The sequence below is a fragment of the Labrus bergylta genome, chromosome 5, assembly GCF_963930695.1.
Source record: "Labrus bergylta chromosome 5, fLabBer1.1, whole genome shotgun sequence".
In the NCBI taxonomy this organism is placed as follows: domain Eukaryota; kingdom Metazoa; phylum Chordata; class Actinopteri; order Labriformes; family Labridae; genus Labrus; species Labrus bergylta.
Window position 1 is genome coordinate 7,237,025 of NC_089199.1, and position 23,738 is coordinate 7,260,762.

The following is a 23,738-nucleotide window of genomic DNA, read 5'->3' on the forward strand; positions in this document are numbered from 1 at the left end:
ATATGGTTCTTTTTGTTTTCCATCGAGGACTTTCCTCTGAATCAAGCCCTGGTGTAAATACAAACCTGCTCTGAAGTGATTCATAATTCAGGAGACATCGTCAGCAAACAAGCGTCAAAGGATAATTAGTAACAGGGACGCTTTATTTGCTTTTATTAGGTCCAGACCGATGTGGGATTTTTAGGGCCGATATCAATATTGGGGAGGTGAAAAAAATCTGATACTGATATATCGGCTGATATCGTTCTTAAATCTATTTTCAATCTGTAGTGATAGATACATATAGATATACACAACCATTGCGTTGATCGCTCAAATGCGGACCGAACACTTATATCTACAAAATATATCTACAGTAAAAGACAAGCTGGTCACTCAACTGGAAAGTATCTGTGCATGTACAGTATGTGCATCACCGCTTGACGCTCTGGAGGTTTATAATGCTTTTTTTTAATCCATATAGCGCACTCTGCTGGTGAAAGCGAGAAATAGAACTGCCAGTTTAATAAAATCATACTCAAATGAAATGCTATTTGACTGCTGTATATATATTATTTAATATCGGCACATCTGCGATAAAATTAGCCTATACAATAGTCACTGGATATGCTAATATCGACCCATGTTATCGGCTGGGTCGATCGCAATCGATTAATCGGTCGCGCTCCATTTATCACCATGCCCTCACTTACTGAGTAAGTCTCTGGGTAATTTAGTCTTTTGCACACACAGAGAGAGATGAAGGTTTTTTACCAAAAAAATTAAATATTTATTTGTTTTAATCTTTTTTTAAATGTTCCATACATTTGCAAGTTAAGGTCAACATTGAAGAGGTTGTGGAAATCAGGTGGATGTTACCAGTCCATTCATCATGTTTTTTAATCCTTAATACTCCCCCTCTCAAAGACACAACCATCCCCTCCCCCCTCCCCTCCCACAAAGAACAAAAAAATATCAAAAGCAAAAACATCTCAGGTTATAAAATGAGTTGAACATATCGTACACATTCACACACAGTTCTGGAATGAAAATTGGCTCCCTGCGGGATAATGTTGGCCATCAGCCAATTCCATAAAACAGTCATTTTGTTTAGTCTTAAATCACTGTTGTGGTTTGTGCCTTATTGCCTTACAATTGGCTGTGGAGAGGGTAAGAAAAGAAACTGTTCACACACAATTGTCCTCAGTTTGTGACCTGCAAAAACCCCATTTTTTTATAAATCAGCAAAATACAGCTAAAGTATGTCAGCATGAACCGTTCAGACTGACCTGGCAGCTCTTTTCTTCTGCTGCTCTGTTCCCGCTCTCTATTTTCCTCTGCCTTTCATCTCTCGGCTAAACTTGATTATTTTACAAAAGTGGTCATAGAAAATAAATACAAATATTTCCCAGGTTGTCATTTTTACATGACCCAGATGTCACCTCTGCACCAGAGTTCTGTAGAGTCCGTCTTACTTTCTGTCTCTTTGTTACTTTTATAATGTTCTCTTCCAAATACTTTTCTACAGCACTTTAGCAGAGCTCACCGGAACAGTTTCCATAGTGATCGTGATCCAAATAAATAAATAAATACATAAAAACAAATAAATACATAAATATTTCCTCCTTTTTTAAATAAATTACGTGTTTGTCAGAGGGTTTGCCTTGGCGTGGTTTTACCCCACCTTTGTAATGCTGATAATCTAAACTATGACAATGTCTCATAGTGAAAATAAAGGTTCTCATTTATGGTCCTGTTCCTTCAGAGTAAATGGCAGTTTTGGCGACGGGGTATCTCTGCCTTTTGTCTTTATTCCAAGCTTCCATGCTGATGTCCAAAAACTCTCCCAAGAACCAAACTGTAAAAAAAAAAAGGTCATCGCTGTGATATTCTCTTCAAGAGATAGAGAGGTGGTCTATCTTTAAGGAGGACACAGTGTTCGCTCTGATGTATCAGAGAAAAGGGGAAAACAGGAGGCAGAGAAGAAGGAGGAGGAGGAGGAGGGAGTTTTAAATGTATCATTGCAGAGCAGATGCTGTGCTAGGACCCTTCCTCCTCAGGTTTCCCTGGTGCATAATAGCCCGCCAGTTGCCTGAAACGAGGCCCCCAGTCGCTGAGGTAGGAGAAATCCTGCTCTGAGGTGGTAGACAGCGTGTGGATGGAGCTGAGCGAGAGCGCTGGCGAACTGTTGCCTTCAAAGGCATACGTCTGGAAGGAGTCATACGGCGGCACTGACAGGTCAGCGTCGGCCTGTTCCACCTTCTTTCGGATGTAGCCTTTAAATAGGGAGAAGTCTGCAGTCGCTGCCGCTGCTGCTGCGGCCCCCTCTGCACCGCCGGCCACTCTATTTGCCTGTATCCACTGCGGCAGCGAGCGGATGTCCGGGCCAGAGTCACAGCTCTTTGCCTCTGGGAAGTCATAGAGGTTTCTCAGTGCGCTCATGTCGTATGCCTGAGTGTCCTGCTCCCCTCCGCCCTCGTCGTTGTACTTGATGACGTTATCCCTCATGTCCTCCTCATCCTCCGCCATCCTCTGGCCCTTCCTGTGCCGTTTCAGGGTCAGGATGAGCAAGACGAGGACTGATGTCGAAGGAGAAAAAACAAGACAGAGAAAGAGAGAGCATGGTTATAACTCGACACATAAAATCAAATTAGCAGGTTATAATATTAGGACAAACGAAGATTTTTTTCATGCGTGGGCACATGATGACCTTGTGCTGTCAGAATAAATGAAGGTTATATATACATACTTGTCAAATCCTGCTGAACAATAGGACAAGATAAAGCCAAGAGACTTCCTATTGAAGGGGTATTATGAAATGGAATTACAACCAAGTTAAGTATGATACTTTTACGACACAGCAGACATGGATCTAGATTTGTCTGACTGTGTTTGAAGGGCCTGGATGCAGAAACAGAATTTCCCTTCATCTAACAAAGAATACTGACAAAACAAACCCATCCCCAGGGCACTATGTGCTACATAAATCAACTCAAGAAAACAATTGTCCTAAATGTATAAATACCCTACACACTAAGCATGCACTTTGCATGTTTTTTCATTTTTTTCGAAGAAAGTTTTCCAACTACTCCCGTTGTAACTTTGATTCCAACTCTCAGGACAAAGGCACAGCAGGGGATGATAATATATTATCAGGTTTTACATTTCAAATGCATGAGCATTGATTTTCCACAATCCTGATTGCCTTGCCTAGAAATATGATTCAAAATACCTAATGGAGACCAATCTGAATATCAATACTCATCCAAGTCAAGTGATTCCATCACTGTTTCAAACCAGAGGCAACAAAAACTTAAAACAGAGAGAATGCCCTGAAAATTAATCCTGGAATAAAGAAGGGGGAAATGATAGGGATGGATCATGTTGTAGTCTAATGAAATGAAAGAGGAAAACAAATGCTGCATGCAAAGATAAATCAATGAGGCTTTAATTTCAGCTTAGTTGTTTTAATTACTGTCTACATTTGTGATTAGACAAGTCTCACTTAGCTCAGACATCACCACCCCTGACTCCATCATCCCTTTAAAGTGTGTGTGTGTGTGTGTGTGTGTGTGGGGGGGGGGGGGGGGGGGGGCGGATGCTCACTTTCCTCTGAAACCTCCACCAGAACAGCAGCAATATGAAATGTTATTTTCAGTGATAAAAAAAACCAACATATTATGTGCAATTCTGAATGAATTATGCATGCTGGTGAGTACAGGCAAGATAATGAACAACTCTATTTACAGAAGAACTATGGATAAAAAGCATCAATAGCCAAAGTATCTGCAGAGGTCTCCTCTTTGTTGTAACAACAGACCCAGTGATAACACATAAAAAGACAAATCAAAAGCAGCTGTAGGGAAGCTAGCTGCGCGGCTGCTAGCTTTAATGCTAGGCTACGTTTTTTTATATTATCTCTATTATCTTAAGAGGTCTCCTCATCTCCAAAACAAAATACTAATGAAGCAGTTTTACAATCAAGTCAGTTTCTCAATAAAGATTTTCAGTGAGACTTCATGGGCTGCAAGCCAAGCTGCCATTTACTAGGACTGACAAGCTAAATAAATCCTTCATTTAATACACATTTAATTTAAAATTATACATATAATTTAGCTAATCCATGACCTGAAACACTAAGAAAGATGCTTATCAGGGTTTTCCCATAAATGCTGGCTGTCAAAGTGTGTTTTGCAGGTGAAATAACAGGTTGACATCGTAGTTTGGTGGCGTTTAAACAGAGATAGCAAGCTACTAAAGAAAAATGTGATACACACAGTTGGGTAAAGCCTTTCACTACACGTGATTACACCAGACAGTGAGCCTGAACAACCTTAGTTTACTTTTGATAAACTGATTATGCAAATTGACTCAAGGCGTTATTGGATCAGCTCTTATTACCCTCTCTGTGAAACATAACCGATCAAAATATGTTTATTGCGTTCCAAAATATGAAGTCTCACTCTCTCACTTCTGATTAGAATCTGAATAAGCAACACTTTATCCTGCTCATGTTTTTTAAAAAGCTCTTATGAGTGTCCTTTTAGTATTTCAAATAAATGCTGAGACATATCTAACATTGGCGCTAAAAAGAGGCTTATATAACTCATGAACGTCTGTGATGAAGTGGAGAGTATACACATGAATAGATGACAGTGTTTGCCCTTAGTTAATGTGTTGTATTGGCAGAGGGATGCGTTTCCTAAGGCCAGTCAGTTTGGACTGTGTTAGCATGCAGCATTGGATAGAAACCAGTCTTTTTCTCCCTTTTAGAAGGGACGATGAGCAACTGCTCAAAAGGATGCCAGTACAGGGACATTTAGATAGATCATTAACCAGTAGGCATCATGCATCTTGTGGAACAGATAGCCTGTTGCCTAAAACAAATGCCTACAAGTCCCAAAGAGATAAAACGGGGCCTGTGCTTGTCTGTGATGCCACAGATTGTTGAATGCTCTGAACTCCCCACAACACCCATCCATACATTTTAAAAATGAGATAGGACCAAATTGTTTCCCAGTCTAACTAGATCAATGTCACGACTTTGGTGAAGGAAGCTCACATATATGTTAAAGCACATATATCAGTATGCATGAAGATCCCTCATGGACAAATGCAACCTTTCAAAGTGACCTTGTGAGTGAAAAAGTGCCCATAAAACAGCAAGTTTCACCTTTTTCTTTTATCTCCCACAGCTTCTGTTTTCCCTCTCCTTAGCAAACTGCAAAGAAAACCTTCAAACCATCGATTCTCAGCACATAATCTGTATAAATGACTTGTTGCTGCTCCCCATAATTGTCTTCATTTGGTGTAAACGGCCTGAAAAATACCTTGCAGAGTGAAAACGCCCCGTGTGTTCCTTGCCTAAGGATCTGTGCCAGCCCTAAAGAGCCTCTGTGATCTTGAATGGGGATTTTATGCAGTATCTCTGACTGATAATGTACATTAGTTCTCCTCTTACATTGTTTGCAGGGCTCCAGTGGGGAAGCGTTGTCTGTAACCATTGTGTTTATTCTTCTCCTCCATGAATGAGGCGAATTAATTGCCACGGGGTTGAGGAAACAGTCATGGTTTGTGGTAAATTGCAGCGCCCGCTGCCTTGCATACTAAATAAGCGCTAAGACAATTACTCTAAATTCACACTAATGAGGAGAGGAAGAGGAGGGAAGAAAAGTTGATGTTTTAAACTCTCTCAAACGTGAAGATCAGCCACTTTAGAAAAAAAAAAATATTGTCGGAGTATGTGACAGCTGATTCTGAAGCATTAGAGCAGATAACCCTCACTTCTAAATGCTTCCTAACTGATAACATTTGAGTGTCACTGCCTATTAGCTACACAGATGCTTCAACTGCTAGATATTGAAAACCTATTTAACTTGGAGATTAGATCACCTCAGGCAACATTAACACAACACCATGTACAGATTTTACCTTTTGTAGGAAGCATATGTACCTGTGTCTAGCTGTCTTCTACACATACAAAGCAGCTTTCCCGTGTGTGCAGATGTTGCGATAAGCGCTCCTGACAAGACGGTTAATTTACCCTTGGGCTGCGCTGGTTGCCCCCACCCAGGAGTTCATCACAAGCAGATGGGAGGTAATTGGAATAGATGCATGCAGATGCTGCGACACAGTGGAATGGATTCATCACATCAGGCCCATAAATGAGCTGATGGAGGGACTGTTTGTTTGTAAGGTAATTAGGCAGAAATTTGTTTTCATTTTTCTCATCATCCAACAATTGATGTAATGGAGGTGGTCCAGTCTCTGGAGAGGGGGGAGTGCTGGCTTGGCTGGCTGGCTGGTTTAGTAGATACTGCGTATGTGGAGGGAATGTGTGTGAGAGAGGGAGTGCGCATAGGATAATTGTGCACGGAGAGACTGCATTAATAGGTGAGGAGTGATTTGTCTAAGCTTGTGAATGCGTGCTTAGCATGCACAAGCACAAGCACACGGAAAGGATTGCACAGCTCTGAACCTGTGCCATTGAGACAAAAAGACATCGTCTAATTCACAAAGCACCCGAAAAGGGAAAAACGCAGCCCTAAATGCGCTACAGAGCAATTAGCATCTCTGAGCGCTGGTGCTGTTTGTGGGTATATGAATTAGCCTTTTGTTTTTGGGAGAATAATTTTGGGGGGAATTGGACCTTTTCTATGCAAATGAATCTTGTACAAAAAAATGTCTAATTTACAATCAAGGGTGCCAATAGTCATGCACAGTTAACGTGAAAAACTGACCATCTGCTGTGTCTGTGTGTGGCAGTATTTATAATGGATATCATGCTCAAACCTTCCAGTCATCAGGAGAATAATTCCACCTTTGTATGACCTATAATTAAATTACCTGTAAGTGAAGTCTAAAAGTATTATCTTGAAATGACATTAATTATTATAATCAAGGTTTGAATCCTTGCAGGTCTGTCTGGGGATACACCAACAGTTCAACCTTGCACATACGGGCAGCCTCTTAGATGAATGGAGAGTGTTGAAAATTACACTATCGGGGATGAATGTTTTATTTTTTTATTATTATTTTTTTTTATCTGGACAAGTCACTTGTGCTGGCTTTGTTCTAAATGAGGAAACTTGCATCAGCAAATCTGTTGAATCTGGGGTTCGCAGTAAACTGGAAAAGTGTCCCCTCCCATTCCAGCTAATCATCTGTCTGTGGGAAAAAAACGAGCTCTGTCAGCAGAGAGTGGAGGTCAGGATGGCTCATCTTCACAATCAGATGCAAAACAACAGCAAACTACAAGGAAAAGGACAACTTTATAGGCACATTTTTTGCATGAATAACATTAGCAAAATAAGCTTGGGAAATTGAACCTTGAGATGGATCAGATAGCAAGGGTGCAATCAATGTGCATTACAGGGGGCTATAAGTGTCCGTGATCAATTCATAGTGAATTCTCCCGTTTCTGTGTCTATGTGTGTTTCATTGAAATCAAGCAGGAACATGAAAGTGTTAGACAATGTGCAGTCGGAAAGATCGCTGCCACATGCCTTGCTGCCCGTCTGCTTTTCACACTACATGATAGCTGTGAAAACACTGCTCATCCTCTGATCTCAGACCCCACAGCCCTTTACATTTTGCTGTCCACATCATGACTGGCAGAAGACAGGCGCTCCGATTTATTCTGTCCTTCACTGCTTTGATGAGCCATGTTCGCTCTATTTTCTACCAATCAGTTTCAGTCACTCAGAGTGGCAATGACTAAACACTTTCGCAGACGCTATTGGAATCCGCGTGGCATCGTTTTATTACTGTAATCAAAGTGACACTAAACATGAAATGATACTAGGTAGGATCTTGCCTCCGAGGGCTTTTAACAAGATTCTCTGCATAATCTGTGTTTTCATCCAGACCACCAAGGATGAACTAAAAAAAAAAATCGGTTTTCTGCACAGTGTCTAGCTTTCCACAAGTTTAAAAGGCCACAGAACCGTTTGAAACTCAGGCCTTTGAGAGGGTGTCATCTCATCCTCAAACATCCCAAAAAAAAAAAAACACAGCAAACACAGTTTTTTTTCCCTTTGGCCAGAAAAGGTTGCCTCAGATTTGTACATAACATTTTTTTTTGTTGGGGCTTTTAAAACCCTGATGAATAAATGATGCTATGCTTTTGAAGTTCACTGCAGTCGAAGGTTGCGTTAATGGAGGCAAAGCTTTAACAACTCTCATTAGAAAGGCTCTTCAAAGGAAACAGATAGCCATGTAAGTTACAGTTAAATCTGCCCGTGTGGTGTCGGTACCATCCATCATTCACTGCCTGCACAATGGAAAAGGTGGATAGGTGCGAGCGGGGGAGACAAAACACTGTCACAATGTTTCATTCTGTCACTAAGGAGTGGGATGCTAAGATGTTCGGCTGTGGGAGGAGGAAAAGCGAACTCATAAAATTTTCAGATATGACAATGTGAAACCGCTTCAGTCTCTGAGAGGGTGAGTATGCATGCGTATGTTAGCGTGTGCATGTGTGTTTAAAAATCAGAGAATGTCTGGAAAGCCTTGTCTATTTAAAGCCCGCCTGCTGCTCCCGAGGTATACAAGCGCTGAGGCAGATTCCTGCCTGTTTGCTCTCTCTAAACCCCCACCACCTCCCCATCCCCCAAAACTTCATTCCCATTCACTCCATCTGTGTCCGTGTTCCGAGGATCAAAGTGACGTGATATCATTCATAAACCCCGACATCATCCGTGCTCCTGTTTAAACAAAAGCTTCCTCCTCATAAAAAGCGGCCACAAAATGTCCAACAGGAAAAACCGCTCATGAAAGGACGATGAAAAATTGATCTTGCTTTTATGTCATTTGTCTTAGTTTTTCTGCCACCGCACTTGCAATTTCATCCCTGAAATATAGATGACTTCTAAAAGTGGTCGATCCATTAAAAGGCACATGCTCGGCTGCATGAAGTGGTGGCTTTGAGTGAAGCCCTCCTTGCACTTCTATATTCCACTAGAACGTCATGCCTGTTGTGCTCCTGCTCGAGTAGCTGAATTTAGCAATGACCCCCCCAAGAAAGCCATTCAAATGAACCGAGCTTATCAATCTTTGGACCCATTCCTCATACACACATCGACTTTCATCCACCTATACATTCATTCCATCCACTTACCTATAAGGATGAGCATGCAGACCAGCAGTGCTATAAGGGCTCCAGGGCTAAGTGCAGCACTCATTACATAGGCTGTGGCGTTGCAGGACTGGATGGCTCCCTCTGTGTTGCAAAAGAAAAGTTATCATTTACTGTTCACATTAAACTTCATTAATGAGTCAACCAAGTGGACAAGGATTAAGCACTGTTTATCGAAAGAAAAAAAAGCTGTTTTTACTATTTATTATGTGTTCAGCGCCATGTGTCTGCAGATTTGTGTTTCCCACAAATATACGCTGATAAGAACCGTTTGCTGAGCGAAACAATGGCAAATGTTGGTGACCTTTTCCTACCGCTGCGGTTTATGCACAAGGTGACAGTGATGTTAATGTTAGTAATGGTTGCAGCTCCTACAGTTAGCTCTCACCTGGGTCACAGCCACAGACATGGATGGTCAAGGTGCCTGTGGAGCTGAGAGAGGGAGGCCCGCTGTCAACCACCAGGATGGGCAGGAAGTACACATTCTGCTCGTGGCGGTTGAAGCCTGACCGCTGGGTCCGGATGCCAGCTGTGTTGTCTTTGTGGGAGATGTGGGTATGTCAGAGGGTGGACGGGTGGGGGGGTTCAGACAGACAAGGGAAAAGCAGAGAATTACACATGAGCAACTTAATATTTGAAGAAGAATAATAAAAAAAATGTCCCTTCCCTCTCTCTGCTTGTGCTCGTCCATGTCTGTTTTTTTTCTTCTTTTTACCAGGCTCCAGTAGAAATGATGAAAGTCCTGTGTGTGTTTTTATTACCTCTGCAGAGGAGGTTATGTTTTTTTCGGTTCTGTTGTTTGTCAGCAGGATTACTGATAAAACTACTCGCCTGATATTTATGAAACTTGGTGGAACGATGTAGAATGGGCCGAGGAAAAAACTCATTAAACTTTGGGAACGGATGTGGATCTAAATCACACACAAGCAAAATATCTCAAAGGTAAAGTGAATGGTATGGTGCTACACTGGTACTGGACACAACAAAACACAACCTCAACCTCAAACAGGACTTCAAAGAATATAGACAGCATGATAAAGCTATAGCTAGACAAAACCATAAGTACATAAAGTAAGGTCAAGCCAACTTTATTTATATAGTACATTTAAAAGAACTACGGTTTACCAAGGTGCCTTACAGAGTAAAAGGTAAAACAAATATATCATAAAATAATATTAAATCGTAATATCGATTGGGTTAAAACATGCTTAAAAAAAGCTTGGCATACGCTATAAAATTGTAGAAAAGTTGCGGCAGAATGTCAGCTCACACTGTACGACTGGAGAGTTTACGACGCACGACTAGAGCTCACGATTAACGTGCTCAAACTGTACGACCAAAGTATTACACATGTCAGAAATTCATCCCACTGATCGGGAGCAGATGTTCGAATGGTGATCAGCTATCATGCCTCAGTGTACACTGCACGACTGACACAGGGTGATCGCACTTCAAAATGTGTTGTAAAACTCAAATATCTGGTCTAAATCTGTCTGAAATTCAGGCACATCCAGTAGCAGCTGGATGGTGGTCCCTAATAATCTGGCTTGAGCGAGAACACCCATCGGTTGATTTAAATAAGGTGTCTGACATAAAGTGATAGACCATTCTCAGCAAGCCATTTTAAAATCAACCCTGTAGCAAACAGGAAGCCAGAGGAAAGAGAGGAGCACAGGGGTAAAGTGGGAAAGGAGTGCAATCAGCTGCAGCTATTGAATGGACTGACTGGTCCAAGCCCACATCCCATATGTAAGATATGATGCTCAGCATGTCAGTGTTTATAGAAGAAGGAAGCATCGATCAGGGTGATGAAACACTCTGTAAGGCTGGTTGGAACTGCACTGATTGCAAAAGTAACCTCTGTAACCTTCTTGAAGTAGGTCTATCGGGCTGTTATAACTCAAATGAAACATTGATGTTTAAAATACCTCAGCCCCTGTTGGTTGAGGTTTTCTACCTCATACCTTAAAAAGGCTGTTGATATTTCCCTTTAATTTACCGGTCTGTAATAAATAAACTGCTGTAGCTTATAGCATGTCCAGTTTGGTGTTCATCTTTTTCCTGTATGCTTCAATTTAGCTGATTTCTCTCTTTCAAGCTCTTTGTGTCTTTAAGTCTCTTGTAGTTTCCCTTTGCTGTCCTGTTTTCATCTTCTATTTCTTACTTCATCAAGGAGTCTGATTCTGGAGTAGTGGTCTGTCTCTACACACAGCGTGGTAAACAGAAACATCAGATTGCAACATGCTATTTTAGGCCAATCAGAATTGAGTATTCAACACAGTCATGTTATACTGAATACAGCAGATTGTTTTCAAATGATCCTGACAGATATTGTGTTTTTAGCTTATTGATTCGGACTGCGTCGTCCCCCAACCAACGCCTGACGCCCAGCCTGCACCATCGGACTGTGTCGTCCCCACAACCACCGCCATCCTCAATCATGCACGGCCTGCTGCGACCTCCACCTCAGCGGCAAGGAAATGTGAACAACAGGAACGCGAGGAATACAAAGGAGAAGTTCTTTCTGCATATTATCCCATACTGTATGCTCTTCTGTAAAGCTTCTCAAGATAAAACTTGTTATGAATTGGGGCTATACAAATAGTGATTGATTGAGGATTGATTTGTGATCATAGACTGCTGGACTTCAGCGTTAGATGTCTGTGCTTCCCAAATGTCCCTTAGGTTTTTGATCCTTTCAACAAAAACTCAAAACTAATGGACAAATGGAAAAAGTACACAAATTAAGATGGTTTTGAATGTATACTTATCCATCCATCCATTATCTAAACCGCTTTTCCTGTTCGGGGTCATCCCAGCTGTCATTGAACAGGAGTCAGGGTACAACCTGAAATGGTCGCCAGTCAATCACAGGGCTGACATATAAAGACAGACAAGCAGCCACTCACACCTATGGGCAATTTGAAGTCACCAATTAACCTAACCAGCATGTCTTTGGACTGTGGGAGGATGCCAGAGTACCCAGAGGGAACCCACAAATGCACGGGGAGAACATATAAACGCCACACAGAGAGACACCTGTCTGACGGGGATTCAAACCAGAAACCCTCTTGCTGTGAGGCAACAGCGCTAATCCCTGCACCACTGTACAGCCCGTGTATACTTATTTAACTTTTAAAAAAATAGATTACTTTTTCAAGAAATGGTCCAGTGCTGAACAACGAGAAAGAGTGTTACTCTTTGCTGAATAAAACATTTGCCCAGATGCATAGTTTAAGGACATTAGACATCGAATGCCGAGTTTTATTCAAACTTAAATGATTTCAGCAAGGGATGAAACGTCTTTTGTGCTTTTAACATTCATCTTCTTTTAAAACAAACAAGTAAAAAGGAGAGCCACTGTTTGAAATTAAACTTCACTGGTGTATATATGAGCCCTCTCCAGGAGACAGAGATAAATGTAACTTAGAATACAGGAGGAGGCTTTGACAAATAGAGTCAGAGAAGCTCTGTGGGTAGACTTTCACAGAGGATACCAGGCAATCCATCTCTCTGAGCATAAATCACTGTTATCCACGTCACCCTTACAGCTCCTCTGGCACATGTAGAACAATCTTCATATTACTGTTTATGTGCAGGAACGTTACGCCCCAGAGTTTGTCCTTTTGACTCTTACGCAGCACTCTCCTCAACGGCTGTCTGCTTCAGAAAGAGGTTCTATCTGAGACATATGAATAGACTCAGACGGAGGTATTTGATGTTGTTTTGAATCAAATAAAACTGCCGGTTAAATGCTGGCTTTACTAGTTTAATGTTAACAGCAAAACGCATCCACCTTTCCTCAATGTATAAAAGAGTTATTATATTTACCTTCTTTGTATTTCCAAATGAACACGTATCTTGTGAAGAGAAAATGAAAAAAAGTCACCTGACAAACCAACTAAAAACAACACAATGAACAATGATTTTTCCTAGCTTAGAAGTTAGCTTTATGGGGTACAGGTGGTCTAGCGGTTAGGTTGTGCCCCCTGTACGACGGTTAAATTCCCTTCAAGGGGGGCGGCCCAGGTTCGATTTAGGCCTGTGGCTCCTTTCCTGCATTCCTTCCCCGCTCTCTCATCCCCAGGTTCCCTACTCTATCCACTATCCAATCAAATAAAGGCAAAACGCCCAGAAATAAGTCTTTAAAAAAAGCAATTACCTTGATTAGGATGTTGTAGTAGGGCATGGTAGTGTTTTTGATGGATGCTTATGTATGCATGCTAAGCAGCTATAATGTTTTCCATGCCTGTGTTAGTTAAATGAGCTAACATTTTCCAATTAGCACATGCTAATTGGCTGATTGTTGTGTAGTTGCTTTAGGAAAAAAAAAAAACTTTTACTCCAATTTCATAAAGTAGAGAGGGCAGCTGAACAACCGGGCTGTTTTATTTTATTAAACAACAAGACAGCATTTCATGCTGGAGCTAACTGTAACCTGGGAGAGAGTTTAGAGGAAGTGGAGTAAAGGAAGCAGGTGGGGGGGGGGGACTGTGGATGGGAACAGGTGGAGGAGCAGGTGCATGCCAGTAAAGGTGGGAAAAGGTTTGCAAGTCATACACTCAGGAAGTTCTATAAAACCCTAGACAGGACAGAGCAAAGCAGGAGAGCAGGCATCAACAGGAACATGGAAGCAGCTAAGAAAGAGAGATGGCTAGATGAGTCGGGCAAAAAAGTCCTGACTGAGGAGACTAAATGGACCTCTGACTGGAATTTTTTGATCATGTGGGTGACCAAAAACATCCAATGACTCCACTCATGATGTCTCCAAGTGGGTGCTTTAGAAGATGTATAAAAATAAAATGTGTCAAACAATAGACTGGGCCAACCAACAGATGCACACAGCCCTCTCTGGAGCGACGCTTTTGGAATGACTAATGAGAAGAACTCGTTTAACAGAAAGATCATGGTCATGGGCAAGAGGTATAATTAAGGCAACTGAACAACAAGTGTTGTTATTTTTTCTTTTGTGGACAATCTTGAACCCACACTTGAACTCCAGTCACAATAAATGACTCAATATTCTGTATTCATTGGACACAAAAAGCAAAAATAGCCACTAAAGCTATGAGTTGTCTCTGAATTGAATGTCCTCTGTGTCTGGAACTTTATGTTGTTTTGCAGCAACCAACATGACCGGGTCTTTCATGAGAATAAAAGCCTATGTCTCAGTGAGATTAAGTGTCTTAATAAAGGTTAAAGAAGCAAAAAATAACATAGCAGATTTGTTTTATTGTATTAGAATATGCTATATCACAGCTTTAAATATTTAACAACATGAAGGCTGGAGATAAATGTGCTTTGATCTACACGTTTGCGTGCACATGATGGCCGCCCTGCGTTCCCTGAATCTGTTTGGAGCGCCAGTTGTGCACTTCCTCAAAACACAACGCAAGATGGGATGTGCCCCTGCAACAATGGTGAAGAGAGTTTTGAAGACCAAATGATAGACCAGGCTTGCAATTACCCTCATCTGTACAATGTATCGTGGCCACTGCACAGTCAAAAAACATGCCTGTAAAAATAACTTGCAACAGAAAATTTGGAGAATCTAAATCAAGCTTTAAAGCAGGTATATCGCCGGTCTAAGAATTCTAAACTGATGTTTTGAGGCTGATGAACTCTAAAATTTGGCTTTTCTTTGCATACATCATTTTACCTTTGCCGTTCTTGCTTTAAAGAATGGCTTCAGAAAAACCCAGAAACCTCCACAGTTGTGTTGAAAGAAAGAAATCTCATCCAATAAATGTGCATTTATTTTCCTTTGTAACCTCCATACAACATAATGCTTTATTGTAAGCATGTTATTGCATATTTAAGGTAAAGCGGGTAGTTTGTCATGTAACAGCAACATTGATTCTGTAAATATGAGGTTATAATTTACAGACTGCCGGCGATGACTTAAAAGAGTTTAGCAACATGGGGGAAAAATGCCTTTTCATCATTGTGTGTCAAGGCTTCGAGACAGAGCGCAATGTGAGGCCATGATGGGTAAAAGAAGAAGTGACAGATTGAAAGTGACAGGTTGACAAATGTGTCCATGAAAAGAGACACCAGAGTGGCAAAAAAAAAAACAGAAAGAAAAGGGACGGGTGGATAAAAAACTCTGCGTGTGGATTTGTTTATTTTTCCCCATAGTATATACAGGGAATGAAGAGTATATCAATTTTTTAACAGATGTGTGTATTTGTTTGTTTGTAGGTTTGTGTCTACTGAGTGATAACAATCACATCGAAGAATGGACATCATGTGATTTGAGTAATTCTTCCTAGTTACCTACATAGACACAATTAACACACATGCTTACAAATAAGGGGAAGAAATAGTCAATAGTCTGTGGATGTTGTGGTGTGTGTTTGATTTTTCTGAAGGAAAAAAAGAGCAACAGGAACACTTCACACTCTATCATACTTCTGCTCCCTAATCCATACATATGTGTAAGTGCAACTTGTGTGTGCATGTTACACGAGACCCTTGCTATTCATGTACTCGTCGACATGCATGTGTGCAGGACTGCAGCAGACCTCGCTGCCTCCACACGGTGACATTTCCCTAGCTTGGGCTGCTCCCCAGACATTTTCCTGGTGTCAGATCAATCTTGATTTAGCCAGATGTCACATTCACTTAAGTACACATCTCTAAAGGAGGAATCTGCAAGCACGTTTGCAAAAGATAAAAACACAGACAAGCATAAAAAAACAAAAAAAAACCTCATCCTATAGTAAAGCAAAGTCATCACAGGAGAGGGGGAGAGGCGCACTGATTTAAAAGTACTTTTACACAGGAAAGGTTTTGTATGGCTGTTGTGTTTTCATGGAGGACAATTTCTATGATGACACTTCAGAAAATAATGCTAGCTGTTGACTCCCTTGTAAAGAGGAGTGTTCAATTAAGTGCTGAAATGGACAATATTCTTAAAGAGAAGGACGATAGATAAAAACATGCATTGCTTAGCCTTGTAGATTAGCTCGGTGAAACAAACTTCTTCAAATAAATTGTGAAAAAAAAAGTATTTTACAACTTCAGGGTGGAAGTCATCTGTGGAATGTATTAGTTCCTAATCAAATCAGTCTGCTTAGAGGAGCAGAACAGGTGGTGTTTACCAAAAAATAAGAAATTTCTACTTGATTACCAGGAGACTATACTTAGTCACATAAATAACAAAAAGTATTTTGTATTCACTCTGAAAGAGTACCTAATAAATGTAGAAAAAGATTTCAATAGTGCACTCATCATCAACCATCTGGAACCTAAATGTGGTGAAATTCTTGTTGGGGCTTTTCAATAAAGCTTTTGACTGTGCAGTTTTCGAAGCTAACTTAATATTTCCTCAAGGTCTATATTTGCAAAGTGCCCTCAAAAAAATGTCACCAAACTATTACATTCATAAGCATTGTGGGAAATAAACATATTTTCTTTTATTTTAAAGTGCTTTAATGTGATCTTGTCAAGTCCTCAGGTCAAGCATGGTATTGCTCTTTAGAGACAACACAAGTCACTCACATAAAAGACAAAAGCCTCTCCTACGGTGTTTTCACACATGATCAAAACTACAAACATTTCCTGAAATTTTAGGGATAAGCTGCATGTGTGAAGGTAAACAGAACAATTATTCAACCAGACTTCGAGCTCGCAAGCCTTAGTTATGCTTACAGCTATGTTTGAAGTCAGGGTGAGCGATACACGTGATTAAGCGTCTTCGTACTTATTTCTGCACGCCATGCACAAATGTTATTTTCCACTCAGTAGTTGATACTCTGAATACGTCCAATAAAACAGCATTGATAAACATGAATAACTTTAGTCATAGTGTCCGACTCTGACGCTTCATCCTCTTTCTTGGATTACCACAGCATCTCTTTTACATTAAGTCTTGCCTCCTGAGACCACCCCCACCTTGTCCTATCAGACAGAGAAAACCACCCAATGAGGGACATGTATGAATGAGCATCTCAGGGTCAGGCTGGGAAAACAACTTTAGAGACTACATTATACCTTAAAAATCCAATCATGCTGATAATGCTTTTAGCACAGCAAATCCACTTCCTCTCCCATAACCCTGATACTGAACCTTTGCTCTCTTACCTTTGACATCCCACAGGGTGAAGTGTCGATTGCTGGAAGCTTCCGGGGCCAAGGTGAAGTAGAAGCGATGTCCTGTTTGCGGCTCGTCTCGATCCACCACGCTGATCGTGTGAATTAACTAAAGAGAGAGAGAGAAACAACCAAAACAGACGAGGAAATTAGAATAACAAGCAAGGAAAAACAACTGAGGTTAGATTTTCTACTCAGATCTCCTCAAGGGGAATATGAAAATGAATATGAAAAGCACTTTTCATTTCAAACGCCTCTTTTAAGGGTGAGGGAGGGAGGTTGAGTGAGTGTACTTGAATGCAGCAGAAACAGAAGGATTCCTAGGAAAGTGCGGTTCAAAGTGGCTACAGTCACAAAGAGATAAAAACTTATTTCCCCAGAAAGTTGACACAGCAATCTGATTTTTTTTATTAATGTTAGAAATGCAAAACTATCATAAAGAGCCTTGCTTAAGAGCTTTTTTGAACAGAAAAGGACAAAGATATTCTGCATGGCTGCCGTATTTGCTCTGAGATGGAGCAAAAGGAAATTTCAGAAGTGCAGAAGAACAGAGAGAGAGACAGAGAGACTGTGAAGGTTTAGTTCTTCTGTCCGATGCAAAAATAGTGTTCCCATTTCAATGATAAAACTACTGTGATCCAATTTTGAGAATTCTGTATGGACACAATAAGGTGAGATAGGATTCACTATGAGCTGAACACGCATCAAACAGCCCCCGGAGATTCTTTCACCTGAACATAGGCCTCTCAGTGACAATTCATCCTCGTCTCATCCACTAATCTGCAGCCAGTGTCACACCACAAGCTGATAAATTAGATTTTTCACATCACATCCATCTATTCTGCTTCGACATCACGCACCAGTCAACATATTTCTTATTATTTTAATTTCCTTCAACTTACCTTTACTGCATGTTCTCACTGTGAGCATGCATGACTGGTTGATCTGTATTTTACTCTTGCCATCATTTGCCCAGGGACTACAGATGGAAATGAGCTAGTTAGCTAAATCTGGTACAAAGCATTTTTTCTCTTCTGAGACTAATGTTATTTTGTACACAATCCCTGATTCAAATAAACTAAACTAACTAACTATACTGAACTAAAAAAAAAAATCCAATTAGAAAAAGACATTCAGTACAGTATAAGCCAGCAATCGTATAAAATTAAGTCTCCATGAAAGACAGAAAGACAAGGACACTCTATCAATCTAAGAACCCCTTTGGTTTTCTTCTGACGTTGACATGGCCTTGAGCCTTGTTCACATTATGCACTCCTGAAAATATATAGATAATTTCAGGAGGAGTGCTCAGGAGATTCTCCTGGCCTGGCTGTTCACATATGCTCCTCAAAGTGGGAGCATATCCCTGTCAGACGAGAGGAGGGACGGGGGGGGGGACGGGTCTCCTGAAGTAAGATGTGACATAATAAAACAATGCGGTAGGGGTTGTAAAAAGAAAAAGTGTAGGGGATGAAGCAACAGAGTCTGCTACACGATGCTATAATTAGAATATTTGCCTTTATATCAATGCTATGTGTGGTCCAATGGAATGACAACATCAACAAAAGAGTGGAGAACAACATACTGGTGAACAGAAAAGATAATGAGGCCTTTCAGTTACGTGCACGGAGATCTTAGCGGCCGTGTGTATACACTCTATGCACCGTGCAGCAGTCACAGTATAGAAACGTCAATCCCCCTCCCATTGGCTCGAGCTGAATTCTCTGGAGAATATCCTGCTACGTTCTCACATCAGCTCATTCGGAATTGCTGTGGAAAAAATACAAGGGGTCTAGCAGGAGAAACTCTGGTTGAAGTCCGAACAAAAAATTGGGCTGTTTGCATTCTCATATACTGTACAGCTTCTCCTGGAAATATCGTGAGTTTTTCAGGAGATTTCTGAAAGTGTGAAAGCCCTATTTGTGAGCTTTTCACAAGCTTCTGGTGTTGCCAATGGTCAGCAATAAAGGCTTTCTTTGCAATCTGACTAGCAACTTGAGAGATGAGCATGGAGTTGGAGTTCAGACACAGTGCCAAGAATGAGCAGATTTTTAGCAGCACTTGCACTTGTCTGTTGGAAGACGTTAATCAAAACAAAATTGTCATCAGTCGATAGGCTTTTGGACCGCTGGCCGCCGGGGTCTCTGCTGGCCGCTGGCCGCCGGGCACCGCAGCAGCCGAGAAACAAAACCGGCCTGTCGGCAGCAACCGTCTCGCGTATAAGTAAACATGTCTGTAAACATGACCTTAGTGGGAGTGGCCTGTGGTGCTGTGCATTCTGGGATTTGGTGTCTTTCATCCACATGAGCCAAAAAGACACTTTCTTCCTTTTCTTGGCCAAGAAGGCACCAACTTCAAAATTTATTTCACATTTCTACATATATGACCCAATGTCAATACAGATTCATGTTTCAACGGGTGAAGTATCCCTTTAAGTTGCACTGCTACATAACGATGGTTCTATATACTGTACTTATGTGTGAAGGTTTGTTCCAGTACATTTCCCAGGCATTGTAGGAAGTGAGCAGGCTTTACTGGCTTACACTCCTATGTGAACTAAGTAAGTGTTGTGTGCGGCAACTATACACAGCATTAAAATACATTTGCAAAATAAACATTTTAACAAGTATGCAAATGCATCTGCTGCTGGGCTGTCTATCACACTATCACTGAATACATTAGACATGAAGCACAGATGGCATTTGTCAATAAAACATACTTTTTGTTTTTATAACCGGGTCTACAGAGAAAGTTGAAAGCTGTCAGTGACTTTATGGATGCTCAATTTAGTTTATTTTCTGTCTTTGTCAATTTGATAGTTTGGGTATTTGCTAAACAACAGCTCAACCCACTCATGTCTGCCGCTAGCGCGCAGTTCGTCCCACTGCACACAACGTCAGCTGTTCGCACTTATTCTATACAATGGGCTTGTTTGTCCAAAACGATCCTCCCTCTAAATGTAAATATCTCCTTAATTATCTCCTTAAATGGCCGATGCTATTCTATGAGTTGCATAAAGAGACATCATACATAAATGGGCTGAGAGACACATTAAGAGATCTCCTGATCACAAAAAGGCTTCTTAGAGAATGACAGAGGTTGTGAATTATTGGAATAGTAAAAGGTGGGGGGAGATACGTTTATGACCCTCCAATTAATTCAGAATTCCAAGTGTGAAAAATACAAATATGTTTGTTTTGCGTACCATTATGCCAAAAAACATGTTCCGTTCAAGCTTTATCTTGCAGCAAGCACTGCTCCATCTGTGCTGTTAGAAATCAGCAGAGACACACATGACAAACAACCCCCAGAACTACTATTAAGTGAGGCATTTCTCACAATGATTAAAGCAGGATGTTCGATAGCTGTAACTCCTTTGTCTGCTCTCACAGAAGCTAAAGGAATAACAGATAACATCGAGGGAAATACATCAAACCATTACTCAGCTGTAACAGTAGCAGCTTCTTTACGGGGCGGGGTACTTATAAAATGTTAAACATGGCTTTGTTTACCTGACTTAACCCTTCCTCTGTCTATCTTTTTTTACTCCTCCTTTCTGCCTGCTTCCTCTATCCATCACCATGGTTTCCTCCCCCCCCCCCTCTGATTCCCTGTCCTTTGTGCTTATCTTCTCAAAAGAATCTCCCCCTCTTTCTTGTCCTTTCCAGAAAAATGTGTCCCTCATTTATCATCCACCTGTGAAATTGATTATTCAAACAATAAGACTGTAGATATTCTCCTCCGCGTCCCTCACACACAAAGACATCTGCTTTATTGTGTTGTTTTTAAGCTCCTGTTGCCTGTCTGTGCGAGACAGCCTCTTTCATTTTACAGTGTTGCATACAGCTCTGAATTATGAGACTGAGCGGTGGCTTTTGCATTGCTGTGACTAAGCTACTGCCGAAACCCACTTCCGGGGCCATGATTGTACCTCCACAATAAACAGCTCCTCAGCATTGACGTCGCATCACAGACACAGAACAGGCTTAGTCATAGCAATGGCTCAAGGAGGCTGTTTGGGATAAAATGGCTTACTTTGTAATTACAAAATGCTACGGCGTGATTTCAGGGTAAATCACATGCTTCTTCCTCAGTGTGCTGCAAAAGAAGTACTCTACAAACGCACAGAAACATGTGGAAATGAATGAACAAGGAGTAACTGTCTTTATTTCTACATGGATATTTTACGTGGAAGATTATGACTGCCATCTCAATCTTAACCACAGTACGGATTGCTATAGTTTCCACTGTGATGGCTTATACTGCTTTTGGGATGAGGGTGTAATGTGCATTTGATTTGGGATGCTCTGAATAAAGGGAACCATATGACTAACATAACAATGCTGCCATTGTGCAAAATGTTCAAGGCTTTGCAGACCAAATGTCTTTTTAGTATACAAAACAAAATGTACATGCTGTATTGGAGGTGCAGGATGATTCTCTTTTCATGGTCTACAGTAGTCATGCTCTGCAACTAAAAGACACCAAAGTCAGGAAAATTAAACAACCAGCTACGTAAGCCAAAAGCGTGCATACATTGGTTTCACTGGTACTTAAAATGCAAAGAAAACATATTCATCATAACAGATGATGTGGTGATTAAGTCCTGCCACGTCTCTAGTGCTTCGACACAACAGGGAGATGCAGAAATCCCCCTGGATTCTCTAAGCTGGTTGTGGAAATGTAGACTGTTGAGTTCTGTTGAGTCTAACAAAATGCTGAAACCTATAAAGCAGGTGCTTCTGTGGTGACTGGACAGTTATGAGGAGGTGGATGGGTTCAAAAAGTTGACAGCATGATCTGGAGTCCAAGAAAAAGTATTTTAAAAAGTCATATAAAAAGACAGTTTGTCACATCTTTTACTGATGTGAAAAACTTCTTGTGTGATGATTCTTACAACGTGAAGAAGTTTACAACTTGCAGATTCTGTGCAGGTTTCTAGATTTTTAGTACCATCTGTTTTTGGTGATTGGTGACAAATTTTAAATCACGTCAGGTGTGCAGCGGGTGATGGTTGCAGCCGCACTTGCAATCATTACGGCACTCTCAGCATTTTTACTATTTTTTTTTTTTACTGTTGTATTGATTGCACATTTCATATTAGTTGATTTAAATCATAAGGTGTTAGTTCAATGGTAGGGTAGAGCAAGCTTGTAAAGAAACACAACCAAACTTAAACTAACAGCACACTGGGAACCCTTAAATAACCAGATACACTCTTTTATTTGTTAAAGAAGAAATGATGCTAAACAAACTGTACACCTTTTCATGTGGATGAATATATAAGCTCTTTGTAGAAGTGACATATATAACAAATTGCATCCAAATTCAATACATGTTCTTGTCTTCTTATAAATAAACACAAAAACATTGAGCTGAAGCCAAGAAACATACATCTTTTCACTGTGATCTATGACAAATACGAGTTTCCCTTACCAAAACAGTTCTGATTTTCTCACCATTCTTTGAAGCTCTTTCAGGTTTAGTTCAGACTTGAAGGTAAAAGAATAACGAGCAAAGACATGACATACACAATCAAGCAAGAGCTGTACCATCATTCAAGGAATGAATCTACTTATTTCTTGAGAGAACTATGATCAGCCGTGGCAATGTGGTTAGTGAGCCATGATCTGTGTCCTGTGACTGTGCCCTCAGCAGGGAGACTCTCAGGAGGCATCTCAGGGTGAGTGCGAACTGCTGAGATAGAGAGCAAGAACGAAGCAAGGCAGGGAAATGTGGAGTAGAGCAAGCGTGTGGGAGTTTATTGAGCAGCAAGCGAGGCTCCCTCAAGCACAATCACCTAATTAGATTTCTATCTTGCCGTCCCCTCCCCTGACCCCCTTAAATCTCCCGCATCTCTGGAAAGCTAGAAGGGGAGACTTTCCCAAAAGTACATCCCATCTTCGCTAGAGGTGTCTGAAAGGTCAAGGTTGTGAGAGGGAGGCGGCCTTCTCATTCACATCAGAAATCAAGCATTTCACGATGGCAGCATCAAAGTAATGAATAGATAAATATATAAATAAACACAGAGCTACTTAAAACAGCCTGAGAGAGGATCATCTCTGAAGCCAAGAGTGAACTATGACTATGAGTGCTATTTTAACACAAATAAATATCAATAAATAAATTCAGTGGTTAAAACATTCCTCAGGGTCACCAGTGGAGCATAACGTTGTCCTTGCTTCATATATTAGGGTGTCTCAATGGCTTTTTTTATGTTATGTAGATACAATTCTTCAAAAAAATATAAAGAAGCTTAAAGATTAATAGGAGCTAAGTTCCCCCCCCCCCCGATAGAAAGCAATAAACTGAATCTTACAAAAGTTCATTTAAATTGGTGCACACACACAGCTACAATACATGCCATGTGGGCATTTTTTTATAATAATAATATATTAAAGCATAAAGAAATCTCCAACAGTAGCATTGGTAGCCTACTAAGTCTCTGAAGCTCCATTTCCACATTTTATAAATCTGTGCCCACAGATGCCATTTTTATCACTTGTGATTATGTATGACGATATGGACC

General features: G+C 40.8%; 1 protein-coding gene across 2 annotated transcripts in view; it reads right to left on the reverse strand.

Annotated features, from left to right (window-relative positions):
• Window positions 1-745: 745 nt before the first annotated feature.
• The window catches only part of LOC109980871 (cadherin-22), a 186,867-nt gene continuing 163,874 nt past the window's right edge, over window positions 746-23,738 (reverse strand). For both annotated transcript variants that reach the window (XM_020629420.3, XM_065954658.1), the window contains 4 exons: window positions 17,201-17,318; window positions 9,504-9,653; window positions 9,098-9,199; window positions 746-2,558 (listed from right to left, as the gene is read on the reverse strand). In XM_020629420.3, the coding sequence (XP_020485076.1) occupies window positions 2,020-2,558; window positions 9,098-9,199; window positions 9,504-9,653; window positions 17,201-17,318 (909 nt within the window). In that variant the 3' untranslated portion in view covers window positions 746-2,019. The remainder of the gene's footprint in view (window positions 2,559-9,097; window positions 9,200-9,503; window positions 9,654-17,200; window positions 17,319-23,738) is intronic.